A 17,118-nucleotide genomic window follows, 5' to 3' on the forward strand; every position below is an offset into this window, starting at 1 on the left:
GGACATCAAGTTGGTGCCCAGTGATGGCATCTTTGTGTGTAACACAACGAAACGTTGTCTGGTCTGTGCCATCTTCTTGATCACTGGTATGTTTGAGTTCATAAATGAGGCTATTAAAAACAAAGTAGAGTCTTATATCTGCTTTATTTAATGAATGTTAGATTACGACCTTTTCATTTTTGATGGATCATTGAGTCCCTGTGCTCAGTTTGATATTATTTATGACCTAGAGTCTTGAGTTCATCGTTGACACAATCCTAAACCACACAGCATCTCCTTGTTCTGTTAGACGACCGCCTATGACGACATTTAAGTGTCCAGAACCGTCATTCTCCGTAATGTTCTCTATACGTTATTTTAATCTATATAGTCAAATGACATCATATAGTCGACAAAACACAAGTTAAATATCCTTCTGGTACTCTTTGTTTGTGCCCAAGATTTATCTAATATTAGCAATGATATCTCTTGCTCTAGAATACCACTAAATCATCCCACTTCTTTTCTATGTACTTTTTTTAAACTGCCATCTCAAGAAAGATAAAATATCTTCTGCTTGAAAACTTTGTTCAAAATTTCACAGGACCTAATAAATAAAACTGAACACAGGGACTCAATGACCGATCAAAAATGAACAGGACATAATCTAACATTCAGGACAACAAAGCAGATATAGACGTTTTTAACATACATTTCCAATTAACATCAGGTTATGTTTTGAGATCTGCAGAAACACTATCCATTCTGTGATACTCCAGAGGTGAAGTGAAATGGCAGTGTACTACCTACCTGTTTTTCATCAGCCTTATTTCTCTTTTCAGTTGGGGGTCATCTGTCTTAGCTGTCTGCGATGTAAGCGTCACAGGAGAAGTCATGACCACAGTTTGGGGCAGAGAAGCAGCGGACGGGGTGGTACGGATCTGGTATGTCTGCATGTCTCCTGAAGCAGCTATGTGGTCAAAAGAGAGTGGGTAACTTGGTAAACGTTTTTCAAAGTACTACGGGGCACTGTCTGCTGACATGTCCTCATACTTACTCTGTACAACCACCTGGTTGCTGGGCACAAGTATCTGCTGTCCATCAGAGGTCTGTGCGTACTGGAGAATTGTTGTACCTTGCTGACTGCTGCCGGAATTTGTCATGGTCAATGTCTGAAGCCCCTGTACACCCTCTGTGCCTGGGCTGGCTAACTGTAAGGCTCCATTTGGGGCAATAGCAACTAAACCAAAGAGAGAAAAGATTCTCGTAAGACCAAAGAACACACAACTACAGACACACACTATTTGTTAAATAAGCTGAGTGCAGCGCAACTTGATAACCACTGTCTACTTTCAGTGAAATACAAAGTGCTTCAAAAAATGGAGTAAAAAGGATGGAATTGCTCCATGACTTTTTGAAGCACTCTAAAATATGCAAAATAAGTAAATCTTGGTAACATTCTATAGTCTGGATATGCAATCTGGTTAAAATGAGCACACTTTGGCTCCATGGAGCACTTCGGGCTAACATTGCCATGGTAATCCCCCAAAGGGCTCCCAGCGGCTAACCTTTAAGGGCAAATATTAACATCCTACTTAAGAACACTTTTGCTACGTAAACAAGTGGTTATGGGAAAAACTCAACTGAAACTTTATGTACTGAAAAGTCTTTTTCATACTCTGTGTTGGCTTTGTTCTCTCGTGGTAAGCAATATGAAAGTCAGTACACACTATTCAGTCATTCGCTTAGAGAAGGCCAATTTGCAGCAGCGTGGGACAGAGTGGGAGCGGAGTGGCCGTTGTTGCCAACTCTTTCCTCCTCCCCATGGTCTCGTCGGCGGGCTGATTAGGCCATCCATCCTCAAGCCGAGGCTTGTCTCATACTTAATTCTGGAGAACGCCTGGCCGGCCTGAGTGACGTAGAGGAGAGCAACTTCGAGAGCAGAGTCTTGCTCTCAGTCAAAATCTCCACTGGGAACTACAGCTTGTGTAAACTCGGAGAGCAGATCAGGCTCTTGTAGTCCGTCATTGCTTCCAAACACTCCGAGTCTCATTCTCGATCAAGGTCAAAATCTAGGTCAGATCTAGGAGGCATTCTCATTGACGTTACTCTCCATCCAGATCCCACTCTCATCCTCATAGGAGATGGTCTCGGAGATCAGACATACTACACGATTGATGCCAAAGGAGCTGAAGTAGAAGTCACTCTCCAATGTCTAACCAGAGAAGACATACAGGCAGCAGAGCAAACCCGGATCCCGCCACTTGTTTTAGAGTATTTGGCCTCAGTTTGACACAACAGGGAGAGATCTTTGTGAAGTATTCTCGATATGGACCATTGAGTGATTTTGATGTGTTCTTTTGAGTAGCAAACTGGACGATCTTGAGGATTTGCTTTTGTTTATTTGGAAAGAATAGATGACTCAAAGGAGGCTACGGAAATGGGAATTGCCAAGTGGGATGGAGCTAGATGGCAGAAGAATTCATGTGAATGATTCTATCACCAAGAGAGTGCACACACCTGCACCAGACATCTATCTGGGCAGACAACTCACAGTGGTGGTGGTGGTGGTGGTGGTGGTGGTGGAGGAGGAGGTGGCGGCGGCGGTGGCGGCAGACATCAAGATTCTTACTATGACAGAGGATACGATTGTGGGTATGACAGACATGAAGACGATGATTACCGGGGTACAGAAGATTCTGCTCACTATAGTCGATACTGACCCCATCAAGATCTCATTCTTAGAGCCCAAAACGCTATTCATAAATGGAGGATTTTTTTTTAAGAATGCTTTTACAAACATCTTTGGTTTACTTAATATCTACATTTTGTTGGTTTTATTGCTGCTTTTCACTCGTCACTATACTCCTAAAGATGGAATTGTTATTGATCAGTTACACATCCTCAGTAAAAACGCAACCTTGGTGTTATACTTGCTAAATTATTTTTCTTGCTTTACAGAAAATTAACTTGTAGCTAATAAATTAAGAATATAAACTGACCTTTTTAAAACATCTTTGGTGTGAGACATTGTGTGTTTGTGGAAAACGTTTCTTTTTTAATTGTTTATTTGGGTAAGACTGTAACATAAGGAGCTCAGACATGTCAAGGTTGTTTGGGGTGGCATGGAGCTGTCAAAGGGTTTAGTGTAGACAATTTTAAGCTATAGAAGAAAATTTTTACTTGGTCATATTTTTTTTTTGAAGAATGGAATTTTGAAACCCTGAAAAATTAAGTTTTTGTTAAAGATGAAAAACTTATGGACTCCTATATACCATGTTGTATTTAAAATACAGCCATAGCTGTTAAAGTTTACCAACTTAAAATGTGGTGTGTGTGTGTGCTGAACGTATTGAGGTTTAAATATGCCTTTCATCAGTGAAGGACAAACCTTAATTATTAACTAGAGCAACTGTATAATTTGCTGTCAGAAATTTTGGTATTGGAACAATGGTTATTGTATAATCCTTAGAAGATGTGTGTGGGGAAAATAGTCTTTCAAATAAAACTTAATTTCTCTGTAAAACAATTTACTTAAAGGGGGGGCGTCAAGGTCAATTGGCATAATACAGCTCACAAAGGTCTACATCCTACTTCACTAAGTAGTGACTGGGATCTCAAAAGCTTGAGAGTGACCATCTAAGCCACAATGAATGGTCTCTCCCAGTCCAGAGGAGAGAAGAGTAAAGAAAAGCCAAGACACATGGAAAAGATTACTGGCAAGCTTCAACCTGCACACTCTGAGAGCAGAAAAACTAGATGGTGCCTGGCTACTACTGCCACCTGCTCTGAAAGGAATCACATTAGGAGGTCCTAGACAGAGTATGTGGTGATGTGAAACTGTTTAACTATAGCTCTTCTACCCATATCTTTGGAACTCCCAGCAAATAAATGGGTAAGACCAGACTAATAGGATGTATAAAACTCTCACCACCGAGTCGATGCCAACTCATAGTAATTCTGTAAGACAAGGTAGAGCTACCCCTGTGGGTTTCCAAAACTATAACTCTTTATAGGAGTAGAAAGCCGCATCTTTCTCCCAAGGAGTGACTTGTGGTTTTGAACTGATGGCGTTGTGGTCAGCAGCCCAATGAATAACCACTATGCCACTAGGGCGCCTCACTAGTATGTACGGAACACTCAGAAAGGGGATTGGTGAGTTGAGCCTTTCGACTTGTATATAAGAATGAGTCATTTCAAAAGCATGGATTGAAGAAATGTATGACCATCAAGGAACAACAGCCACCGGGATGTTTGCTAAATCTGTCTGAAGTGGCAGAGGCAGCAGAGGCTGTAGCATGGAGACCATGAGACAGAGCAGCAGGTAGGCTTCCTGGTCCATGGAAGAAGCAGAGGTCAAGGGACCTGGTGACAGAGGCTGAGGACCAGAGAAAGACTTGGCTGCTGACTGAGGAGATGTGCTGCTGAGACCAAAGACTGTAACCTTCCTTAATCTTTTATGAGCCTGACTTGTTAACTTTCCGAATAAACCCCCATAATTGTGTATATTGCCCAGAGTCTGCGTGGCTATTACAACATATTACTGACCCGTGCGGCAGATGATTGGTATCAGAACATGGAAAAGGTCATGGACTGATGGGGAGTTGGAGTCTCCTTCTCCCTACTGAAGCTGGGAGAGGCCAGACGTGGGCCTCATACCATTTTCTTTAGAGTGAGAGAAAGATAGGGAACACAAATCAAAATCATTACCAAAAAAACCCAGACTAACTGGTCTGAAAGAAACTGGTGGAATTTCTGAGACCACGGCACTTCGTTGCTCTCCAAGCCCAGAAGTCAAAACACCCGCATGGCTCAACTTTCAGCCAAACGGGCCTACAGAGTAAGTAGCAGTGCCCTTTTGGGTTTCTGAAACAGTAACTGTTTATAGACAGTCTCAGCTTTCTCCCACAGAGTGGCTGGTGGCTTCTAAGTGCTGACCAACGTATAACCCACTACACTACTAGGACACCTCTGAGTTGGAATTGACTCATAACAGTGAATTTGAGGGTGTTTGGTTTTTTTCCCCCAATCCTAGTATATCCAAGAGGAACAAAAACTTATTATCACACAAAACTTGTATACTGAAGTGGAAACAACCTAAGTGTCTGATCAACTGATAAGCAGAATGTGGCACATTGGAATATAATGGAGTACTACCCAGCAGTAAAAATGAATTAAGTACTGATTTATGCCACATGGATGACCCTTGGAAATACACTGCTAAATGAAAGAAGACATGATATTTCCATTTATGTCAATTATTGAGAATAGGTAAATCCACAGAGACAAAGTAGGAAAGTGGTTGCCTGGAGCTAGAATGAGGTGAGGGTGGGGAGTGTATTAGGTGATATGGTGACGAATACACAACTCTACGATTGTACTATAATCTGCTCAACTATATCCTGAAATAAGGAACTTTATGCTATGTGAAATACTTCATGAAATCTATAAAAGCAAAAATATAAAGCATTAGGATATCCCCAACAGAAGAGTAATGATTTATTATTAAACATAAATTGTATTTCCTTATATATGAATTACCTATTAATGCCCTTTGCCTATTTATCTGTTAAACTGTTAGAAGAGGCCTGACTTTTGAAGTTAGGTATGTTTGCTAACAACACTCAGTAAATATCTGGAAAGCTTGGCAGCATGTACTATAACTTAATGGGTGTCTATTTACTTAGAGAGTCTTAATGGATGTGTGCTTAATTTTTATGATTTTTCTTTATTTTCTCTTCAAAATTTTAAATCACCTTATTAGACAGCTGAGGGCAAGTTACCTCAACTCTTTTAAGACTTTCTAAATCAGAATGTAGAGTTCTAATGGTACAATGGTTCAACACCCAGGCGCTAAGCAAAAAGTCAGTTGTTCAAACCCACTAGCCACTCTATGGGAGAAAGCTATGGCTATCTGCTTTTAAAAAGATGAAAGTAAACGAAGATACTGCGACTGAGCTGATTCAACTCACAGCCTTTGTATTCGACACAGTAGCACGGCCTCGCGGGATCTCCACGCTGTAAATCTTTATGGTGAAAGTGCTCAGCAGCTTTGGAAACCGTAGGTGGCAGTTCTACCTGTCTTATAAGGTCTCTGAGTCAGAATCAACTAACAGCAACCGCTTTGGGTTTTTTATTATTAAAATAAAAAGAAATGTTAAAAGAACTGTAGAGGCATACCTTGCAGAAGATATACTGTGGGTTCCGTTTCAGAACATACTAGTTAAACATATATCACAGTAAAGCCAATGATATGAGCCTTTGGGTTTCTCAGCACATACAAATTACATCTGCACTACCCTATAGTGTACTTAAGTGGTCATAATAGCAATGGGAAAGGTTTCAAATACTGTGAGAACTACCAAAATGTGACACAGACTGGGTGAGCGCTTGCTGTTGGAAAGATGTGCTGAGAAAGTTGCTCCACTCGGGTCTGCCACAAATCTTCAATTCAAAGCACCAAAGAGCAAAATATAATCAAACAAAGTGCTTGTGTGTGAGAACTGTAGGAAGTTATCTCTTATTAGTAGTCCCGGAATCTCTTCCTACAGAGATACAGCTAAACAAAACCCACAAATTCACTCACTGCCAGAGCCGATTCTGACTCACTGCGGCGCTATAGGACCCAGGAGAACTGTCCCACTGGGGTTCCAAGTCTATAAATCCTTGTGGAATTAGAGAGCACCCTCTCTTCCTTAGAGCAGCTCGGACCTTGTGGTTTGCAGCTCAGCATATAACCCATTGCACACCAACAGGGATCCTCCAGAGAGACTTGAGGTCTTAATTACTGTTACTTCTATCACGTCTGTATTGCCACGCGCACAATACAATTAAAGCTGATTAGCATTCATTCTTCCGATCTATAAATGGAGAACATATATGTAGCACCTACTGTCCACTGGTTAATACTCACTAATAAGCTCTTTCGGCCATCACATATAGACATACAGACAATGCTCGTGAGTCTTCACTTGGCTTATCTTAGGTTTCCTTCATAAGAAAAAGCATGTTTCTAACTGCTTTAAGAAAAAAAAAGACTGGCATGTGCTAAAGCAAATACAGTAAAATGTTATACAGATTTCTAACTGGTAGTTTTCTAGGCGGGTGTTGTAGGTTTCTTTAAATTTGTCTGTGTATCTGAAATTTTTCAGACTGTTGGAAACAAAACTAACATGAATATCTATAGCAAATTAATTCGTTGCCTTGTTAACAGTTTTAGCAAATGTAACTCCTCTATTTACTAAAGTGTTAGGCAAAAAAACCCAAAACAAGTATTAGCACAATTGCAAGTTACTAATTTGTAGACCATTGATGAAAATTAGATGAAGATATTTTTATTTGTGCTTGTACTAGGTGTCTTCTTTTTTAAAAAACCCTCTTAATTCTTCTAACATTTTCTGAAAGAGATTTAGTGATTTACTAAAAAGCTAACCAATATCTACAAATCACATTGCAAAACAATCTGAATCCTCCTTGATTCAGTCTTCCTAAACGGAAATTGAAAATTAATCATTAATGTTTAATTTTTATGTGTTAACTAATTCAAATGTTAATTTCTTCTGTAATTAAAGCCACAGACATAGCTGTCTGAAATAGTAAGCGTATAAAAAAGATTATCACTTGGAGTAAAATTACATCTGTAGACTCAGAGACCTGGTTTGAATTCTGGCTCCAAAACTTAGAAACTATGTGACTTGATGAACATCATCTCACCCTCTAAGCTTGTTTCCTTGTCACACAGTAACCCGGCCTACCTCATATAGGTGTTGTAAAGAATATATGACATAATGATGAAGAAGTGTTTTGCATTATGCCTAACATTTCATAAAAGCCCAAGACATTACCCTTTAAAAATCATTATCATGAGGATTCAAAAAGTTCAAGGAAAAGCTCTATTATTTTCATTCAGTTTTCCCATGAACGTTTTGCAGCCCCGTGTATTAAAGTCTGACACTCATTCATGGCTTGGGGGTCTCTCACGTGGAAATGGACTCTTGTACGTACTGTACTGTCCAGTGCTGGTCTGATAGATGGAAGTTGGAACAGACATAGACGTGACAGTAGAAACTCCAGGGCTTTCTCCGTCCCCTTTTCTGCTCCGTATATCTTCAGAAGATAGGTCTTTCAAAATTTTCCTGTGAAAACAGAACTCTGTTAATGCTGGTAGAAGAAACTCTGAATTGCATCATGAAGACTCCTCTACAAAAAGAAATTGACAAGTATTTTCCTTCTCAGATTAGAAATATAATAATCCCATAGACAGATGAATGGATAAACCAAAAGCAGTATGCATACACTTAAATGCATTTCAGCCTTAAACGAGAAATAAAGTTCTGATACATGCTGTGACATAGATGAACCTTGAAAATATAATGCTGAGCCTCAAAATAATAAATATCATATGATATATGATTCCAATATATGAAATATCTAGAATAAGTAAATATGCAGAGACCAAAATGTAATATTAGTGGTTACTTCAGGCTGAGGAAGGGGGAAATGGGGAGTTATTACGTAAGGAGTATTGAGTTTCTATTAAGTTTCTGTTTGGAGTGATGAAAAATTTCTAGAACTAGATGTGTATATAATGGATGTTTAATTTTACACATTAAAATGGTAATGTTTTATTGTAACATTTTACAATTAAAAAGTACAAAAATCTACAAGACACCTGAATTCTTGTGTAAGAGTCCTTTCGTTCTACACATACTATTATAATGATGAAAGAACTGTCAGCCCAGCTGTTAAGATATGGCATCTGGGGTCTTAAAGGCTTGAAGGTAAACAAGCACCCACCTAGCTCTGAGGCAACAAAGTCCACATGGAAGAAGCACACCAGCCTACGTGATCACAAGGTGTCGAACGGATCAGTTATCAGGCATCAAAAAACAAAAAATCCTATCATTGTGAATGAGCCCATCTGTAGGCAACTGGACACCCCCTTACAGAAGGGTTGCGGGGAGGTGACAAGTCAGTCAGGGTGCAGTGTAGCAACGATGAAACATAAAACTTTCTTTTAGTTCTTAATTACTTCCTCCTCCCCTGCCCCCCTTCATGATCCCAATTCTACCTTACAAATCCAGCTAGACCAGAGCATGTACACTAGTGCAGATAGGAACTGGAAACATCAGGACAGATGATCCCTTCAGGACCAGTGGTGAGTGGTGATACTGGAAGGGTGGGGTAGAAAGGAGGGACTGATTACAAGGATCTAGATATCACCTCCTCCCTGGGGGATGGACAACAGAAAAATGGGTGAAGGGAGATGTTGGACAGTGTAAGATATGATAAAGTAATAACTTATAAATTATCAAGGGTTCATGAAGGAGGGAGGGGAAAAATGAGGAGCTCATACCAAGGGCTCAGGTAGAAAGCAATGTTTGAGAATGATGGTAGCAACAAGCGTACAAATGTGCTTGACACACAATGGATGGATGTATGGATTGTGATGAGTTGTACGAGCCCCCAATAAAAATGATTAAAAAAAAAAAGAATTGCCCATGGTGGTACAGATGGCTGTGCAGGGGCTGGACGTGAGAGGTCTCTCTCCCCTTGAGTGAGAGTAGGAGGGTTCAGAATGCTGACCTTTTGGCAAAGCAGCCAAGCACTGAACCATTCTACCAAGGCTCCTTTTAGCTTCATAGTAAGCACGCAAAAATATATGTATCATAGCTACCTTCCCTGTCTTCTTGCACTGTCAGTTCAAAAAAACCTTAGAATGAAATACCTGAATACATAAATTCCAGTTTTCTCAACTGTGAAACAGAAATAAGATAGAAGCATTGTTCTAAGGATTAAAGAAACCTTATGTTCATTGTACAAAAATGAGAAAATTTAATTACATACTTGTATAAGTACAAAACACACACACACGGAAAGCACTTTAGCTTTAAAAGGGATCTCTCAATCTCCCAGTCCATAAAAAAATTCCCTCTTCAACATTCCTAATCGCCTTTGCTTCCAGGAATAAAGCACCAACTTCCAAAAGAGCAAACCATTCCATTTTTGGAAATAGAAAATTGAACCAGTTCTAATTTACACCCATAGTAAAGCTAGGAAAAATTTAAGTCTAATCTCAAATTCTATATCCTTGACCTATTTTGCAGTCTTTGATAACTGCCAACAGGTCTTTTTTTTTTTTTTCCGCTTCACGAATTTGCGTGTCATCCTTGCGCAGGGGCCATGCTAATCTTCTCTGTATCGTTCCAATTTTAGCACATGTGTTGCCGAAGCAAACACAACAGGTCTTATTTAAACTAAGATACTTTCCAGTTCCTTTAACTGTTCCTCTTATAAGATATTAAAGCTCCTTCAGCGTGGTTTTCTCACTTTGGATAGACTTCGCACAAAGAGCTAATACACTTGTAAGCTATATTAACATAAGTTCAACACAGAATCCATTTACCAAGCTGCCTTCATGGTTTTATGCAGCCAGACTAGCATGAGACTATAAATAGTATGTCCATCTCTTTTTCAATTAGCCCTATAACACTGGCCGTGACGTTTTCATAACATTTAATGAAAATGGTACCGAAATTATAAAGCTTTTGGAGCGGATGAAGATGTCAAGGAAAGCATCGCACTTTACTAGTACAAATGCACACCGCAAGTCACACGTTAGCGGCAACATGCTGGAATAGCGGCGCATGTTTTGACCGATTGTGCGTTTGAGGTTAAGTGGTTTATATTCAGTGCATTTTACGATAATTTTCAATCTAGTGAAGTTTTAGTGCTGATATTTTTTGTATATGTTCATAAAACTGTAGTTTTTATGTCAAAGGTGTAATATTCATTAAAAATTTTATTATATATTTCCACATTTTCAAAACGTAACGAATTCATTACGTCTTTTGAATCGACGGTGACAAAAAATACCACAGCATGGATTGTGATACGTTTTATGGAAAACGGTGAGTTTGTGACCTAGATGGAAGCGGAACTAGATGCCAAGGAACTAGATGCCAATACGGATGAAACTGGTAAATAAAATGTGTATTATATTTAAAATTTTTTATTTTACAATATAAAATTTTAATTATATTGCTGATCGAACTATTTTGATAACAATTTTCATTTTTCCCCATCCTAGGAAGCGACCATGCACCTGATTATTCTGGTTTGGATGAATTAAAAGGCCTCGTAGTGAGTAATGGTGATGCTGGTGAAGGTGAGCTAGAAACTTCAGCTGTTGAAGTTGAAGAATCATTTCCAGTGACTACAAGTTCAAAGCCATCGACATCAAGAAATCCAAGAATTCCTCTTTGGCGGCACATTTCTGGAGACGGTACAGCTAGACCTATGCCTGAATGGTGAGGACAAATAGATTCTTCTGGGGTAGTAAAATGGCCTATTGAGTATTTTAGATTTTTTTTTCTCAAAGGATATCATCACTCATATTGTCGACCAATCAGATTGTTATGTAATCCAGCAAAATCCCAATAAACCTCTTGCACTGAGTAGCCAGGAACTTCAGCAATTTGGGGGTACACCACTTGCTATGTCGATGGTGATGCTCTCAAATTCACGTTTATATTGGAAGAGCAAACTAAACTGTCCTATTGTGTCAGGTGTGATAAATAGAGATAAATGGGAAGCTATAAAGTCCAAGATCCACTTCAGTGATCATTCACAAATTCCCAAAATGTGTAAGAGTTCAAAATGAGCATCGCTGAAGCTCTTCTTCTTGAAGGAAAAAGTAACAGACCAACAAGAGGCAGACCTTCTACTAGCTTTACTGGTGTTGAGTTAGCGAACAAAAAGAGAAGAGGTCCTGCCACCAGAAGTATCCCTGGAAGAGATGCCCGTTTACATGGTCTTCACCATTACCCTGAGGTCACAAACAGAGGAAGATGCAAAAATGTAAATTGCAAGAGTGCACCAGTATTTTTCTGCAGCAAATGCAAAGTTCATCTTTGTATCACAAAAGACAAAAATTGTTTTGTTCAATTTCACAGTAACTAAAATTATAAACAGATAAATTTTGTATTATATTTTATAAATAAAATAAGTTTTCAGTTTGCTTTTTTGTTTAATAATAAGAAGAAAAATAATATAGAAATGAAGGTGCATTTTTATTCTTGTATTATAAATCAATGGACAAATGCGACGATTTGGTTACATTTTTAAAACATTGCAAATTTTTAAAACATATTTTGGTTGTTATATGTATTGATAACTATAAAAGTAAAGAATAAAAACAAAAAAAATTTCCCTGAAATTAAAAATTCAGGCGTTATAGGGGTAGGAAACATTATGAGCATAAAGGAAAGTAAAAAAGTAAAGTGGGTTACACATTGGGTTACTAATTACAAGGTTAGCAGTTCAAAATCACCAGCCACTCAGTGGAAAAAGATGGTACTTTCTGCTTCCATGAAAATGTATATAGCCTCGGAAACCCAAAGGAATGGTTCTGCTCTGTCCTATGGGGTCACTACAAGTTGTGACCAATCGGTGGCAGTGGGTTTGGTTTTTGGTAACATACTTCATACCAAAAGTCAATAGAAACTAATATTTTGTCTTTGTTTTGTTCAGATCTTAGTTTTAATAGAAATCATGTAGAGATGCACCAAAATGCTACCCCCATTCCTTTCTCCTTATCTAACTCCTAAGTTCCTGTGCATCACTCCCCAAAGATTATTTTTATGAGGCTGCGTGTGAAGGTTCTTGTTTTGTTTTCCCTCACCCTCCTGACTCAACCTTGGGAGTCTCACGGTGCTGCCGCCTTTTTCACTTCTCCTGTGCGGCTACATTCCTTTTTCTGGTGACATAATCCGATGAACCTTCAAAAGCTATGTCTCCAACCTGTCTCTTAAACTCCAGATTCCTTAGTCCAACTTCATATTGAATTATTTCCATTCGATAAACACCTCAGATATAACACATTCAAAATCTAATGTTACATATTCTTCCACTACTTATAAGCTTATTCATTTCAGTAAGTGTAACACTCCATTTTTGGTCAGCCAGTTACCTAGGCCAAAAATTTGATGTCACCTCTCATAATAAAATCTAATTCAAAAACAAATCCTTTTGTCACTATCTCGAAAATATATCCAGAATCTGATATATCCTCATTATCTACAAGGCTGTTACCCTCGTCCACATCACTACTTCCTGAACGGTCACAAAAGCATCCTCTGATCGCCTTAGTTCCCGCTTTGCAGTCCATCCCCACACACAGCGGAGAAAGCCGTCTGGAAGCCTGGGTCCACTAGTGCGGACGGAAACAGTGCGGCTGCTACAAGAAATTGTCTGAAGGCTCCTCAAAAGGTTAGACAGAGAATCACCACTTGAGTCAGCAATCCCACCCTTAGGTACTTACACAACAATGTTCCCAACAGCCAATATTTATAGCACTCACAGATGAACAGATTAAGCAAATGCGGTCTATCTATACAATGGATTATTATTTAGGCACAAAGAAAATTTTCTTATGTATGCTAACACAATATGCATAAACCTTCAAAACACTATGCTAAATGAAATGAATCAGATGCAAAAAGAACCAATGTAGGGTTCCCCTTCATAAACTATCTAGACCATGCAAATCAATAGGGACTGAAAGGCAACTAGAAGTTACCCCACGCTGGAGGCGGGATGAATGTGGAGTGTTACTCAGCAAGTAGGGTGATGGATGCAGAAAGTGGTAATGGCTGCCCAACAAAGTAAATGCAATCAATGTCACCAAATTGTCCGCTTGCCACGATTAAAATGCAGCTGGTTTTATTTACCACCACCACAATGAAACCTGCAACAATGGTGCCCACCTCGTTCAGAATAAATTCCAGGGCCTGCAAAGCCACAGCCTGTCTGTTCCTCTGTGACCTCTTCAACCTCTTCTCCAGGACGCTCTCCTTTAGCTCCGTCAGGATTATCAAATTTCATGACTTTTATCAAAGCAGCAGCTTTTAATTACATTGACCATCTCTATTAACCTGTGTTTTCAATTTAACTGATTTCTACTCTTTATTTCTTCCTTCAGCTTGCTTTGGGATAACCGATACTTTCAGAGAGGGAGAAGCTTAGATGATTGAGACCTTTTCCAAAATAAGCACTTAATGCTTGAATTTCCATCAAATTAATTACAATGAATACATTATAACAAATTTTCTATTTTCATTTTGATTTCATTAAAAGTATTTTTAATTTTCTTAAGAATTTATCTGACGTACTGATTATTAGAAAGGTGTTCATTGTTCAACTCTCAAATGTTTGTAGATTTTCCCAAACGTTTTCTATTACTGATTTCTAACCTAATTTTAGTTTGATCAGAGGTCAAAATTGGCATGGTTTCAGCTTTTTAAAATGTGTTAAGGGGTGCTTCATGAACCAATACATAACATTTCTTGGTGGAATATTTGAAGTGAACTTGAAAGGAATACTTTTTAAAAGTAATTTTATTGGGGGCTCTTACAGCTCTTATAACAATCCATACATCAATTGTGTCAAGTGCATTTGTCTATATGTTGCCATCATCATTTTCAAAACATTTTCTTTCTACTTGAGCCCTTGGTATCAGCTCATCTATTTTCCCTCCCTCATGAACCCTTGATAAATTATAAATTATTATTATTTTCATATCCTACACCGTCCGCTGTCTCCCTTCACTCACGTTTCTATTGTAGGTCCCCTGAGGGTTGGGGGTGGGGATCTTAAATGCTAATCACTGGGATTGGTTCCAAATAGAATCCATTACTGTTTGTGGGTAGAGGTGTTCTAAAAATGTCAAGTTCAATTCTTCTATGTTGTGGTTGTTGTTAGGTGTGATAGAGACAGCGCCAGCTCCAACATAATAGAACAAAACACTGCACAGTCCTGTGCCATCCTCACAATTATTCCTGTGCCTGAGTTCGAGTTCATTGATGCAGCCACTGTGTCAATCTCGTTGAGGGACTTCCTCTTTTTCACCGCCCCTCCACTTTACCAAGCATGATGTCCTTCTCCTGGGACTGGTCTCTCCTGACAGCACATCCAAAGCACGTAGGACAGAGTCTCGCCATCTAAGGAGCACTCTTTCTTGGCCTACTTCTTCCAATATCGGTTTTTCTGTTTAGGAGTCCCTGGTACTCTGAATATTCTTTTCCAGCATCACACTTCAAATGAATCAATTCTTATACGGTTTCCTTAGTCAATGTCCAACTTTCACACGTATATGAGGGGGTACCCTCCCCCCTCCCCCACAAAAAAAGCTTCGCTGGGCAGAGTTTTTATAGTATGCATTTTCCCCACAAGGCAAGCATCGAGCAATTGGCTCTGAGTTAGTGCACCCAGTGGCGTCACCTGGGAAGGTTCTCTCTGGTCACAGTGAATTTTTTCATAAAAGCAGTTTTGCTTGAACCTCGATTTTTGTGATGGGCAATTTAAGAGAACAGAGGCTGTGAAATTTTGTTTACTGCTTGGTAAAAATGCCACACAAACTGTTATGATGTTGAACACAGTTTACAAAGACAGCGCTATGAAGTGTACAAGCGGTTTTCTCATTTCAAAAAAGGTGAATTGTTGATTGATGACAAACCTTGTTCTGGACATCCATCAACTTCCCAAAAAGATGAAAATGCAGACTGGTAGTGCATTTGGAGTTTGTTCCACCAGGGCATACTGTTAAGCTTTCTATTTAGAGGTTCTGAAAAGAATGCATAACAAAAAAGGCCTGATTTGTGGCAGACAGGGGACGGGTTTTGCCACCACCACAATGCACCTGCTCACACAGCCATTTCAGTGTGCCTGTTTTTTGGCAAAACACAGCATGTCTCTCTTGCCTCATTCACTTTACTCACCTAACCTTGCTCCATGCGACTTCTTTTTGTTTCCTCGAATGAAGAGGGACATGAAAGGATAGTGATTTGAAGTCATAGAAGAGGTGAAGAAAAAAAAAACAAAAACGAGGGAGGTGGTGTCAGCCATCCAAACGGGTAAGTTTGAAAAATGTTTCCAAGAATGGAATCACAGATTTCACACATGCATTGTGTGAGGGAGAGTACTTTGAAGCTGATAAGGTTGTTTTATAAGAAAAATTAAATACATAGCTTTGAAAGAAAATCCCAGTTTTGTTTTGGGTACTCCCTCGTGTAATACAATGAATACCATGGCTTGGTATCCTCTATAATTCTTGAAAATTCTTTTATAACCATGCTAACGTTCTATTGTGAAAGGTGTATTGAAAGCTCCCATTCTAACTGTAGATTTAATAATTAAATTTCTTTACAGTCTGTTAGTTTTTGTTTCATGTATTTTGAAGTCCTGCTCTTAGGTTTGTACACATTTAGGATTTGTATATCTTCTTCGTGAACTGACTTGTCTTTATGTAATATCCCTCCTGGTTGCTAGTAAATATTCTTTGCTCTCTGCTGTCTATTGTATTTTATCACAACAAAAATATACTGATTGTAACATGGCATTCAGCTTTCCTTTGTGATTAGTGTTTTCATGAAATACCTAAATTCATCTCTTTATTTTAACTTTAAATTTATCACAGGTTATGTAATTCATGTTTTTAAACCACTCTGATTAATTCTTGGGCTTAAAACACACACGCACAGCTTTAATGAGACATAATTCACATACTATACAATTAACCCATTTGAAGAGTACAATTCAATGTGTTTAGTATATTTGTAGGGTTGTAACCATCTCCCCTCTCCAGTTTTAGAATACGTCTGTCCCCCCTTCCTGAAGAGATCCAGTATTCATTAGTAATCGATCTTCTTTCCTCCATCTTTTCCCCTATCCTACGTAACCATTTACCTACCTTTTCTATAAATTTATCTACTGGCAAGTTCCATACAAATGGAATGATTCACCATCTGGTCTTCTTAGCCCAGTTACTTTCACTGAGCTTATCATACTCAAGGCTCCTCCGTGTGGTAGCACATACCACTATTGTGTTCTTCGTTGTTGCACTGTACGAATACACATCAGGTCACTAAGAAGACATCCACTGGATCTTTTGTTCTGGTCTGTCTTTTAGATGCCCTGGTGGGACAGACTCATGGACATATTTTTGCTCTTGTGAGCGTGTTTTCATTTTCTTCTATGCATGCGAGCTCCCATTAAGACACACAGCCTGCTCTGTCCAGTAGTCAGTAGGAGTCAGAACTGATCCAATGGGAGTGACTGAGTGAGTTTGTTTTCTGGTGCAAA

General features: G+C 39.0%; 1 protein-coding gene, 1 non-coding gene and 1 pseudogene across 6 annotated transcripts in view; 1 reads left to right on the top strand and 2 right to left on the bottom strand.

The window, feature by feature from the left end:
- ATF1 (activating transcription factor 1) overlaps nucleotides 1-17,118 on the bottom strand; it is a 55,880-nt gene that overhangs the window by 10,353 nt on the left and 28,409 nt on the right. For 4 of the 5 annotated variants that reach the window (XM_075551687.1, XM_075551689.1, XM_075551686.1 and 1 more), the window contains 3 exons: nucleotides 7,984-8,114; nucleotides 1,037-1,219; nucleotides 790-949 (listed from right to left, as the gene is read on the bottom strand). In XM_075551687.1, the coding sequence (XP_075407802.1) occupies nucleotides 790-949; nucleotides 1,037-1,219; nucleotides 7,984-8,114 (474 nt within the window). Of the gene's footprint in view, nucleotides 1-789; nucleotides 950-1,036; nucleotides 1,220-7,983; nucleotides 8,115-15,493; nucleotides 15,602-17,118 lie in introns of all 5 variants that reach the window. The other variant, XM_075551691.1, reaches the window with a different exon arrangement.
- On the top strand, nucleotides 2,191-2,745 carry LOC142450558 (transformer-2 protein homolog alpha pseudogene; annotated as a pseudogene).
- Nucleotides 10,112-10,218, bottom strand: LOC142452046 (U6 spliceosomal RNA). The gene has a single exon (XR_012785110.1). It is a non-coding gene; the product is annotated as a U6 spliceosomal RNA (small nuclear RNA).

Source organism: Tenrec ecaudatus, chromosome 6, assembly GCF_050624435.1.
Source record: "Tenrec ecaudatus isolate mTenEca1 chromosome 6, mTenEca1.hap1, whole genome shotgun sequence".
In the NCBI taxonomy this organism is placed as follows: Eukaryota; Metazoa; Chordata; class Mammalia; order Afrosoricida; family Tenrecidae; genus Tenrec; species Tenrec ecaudatus.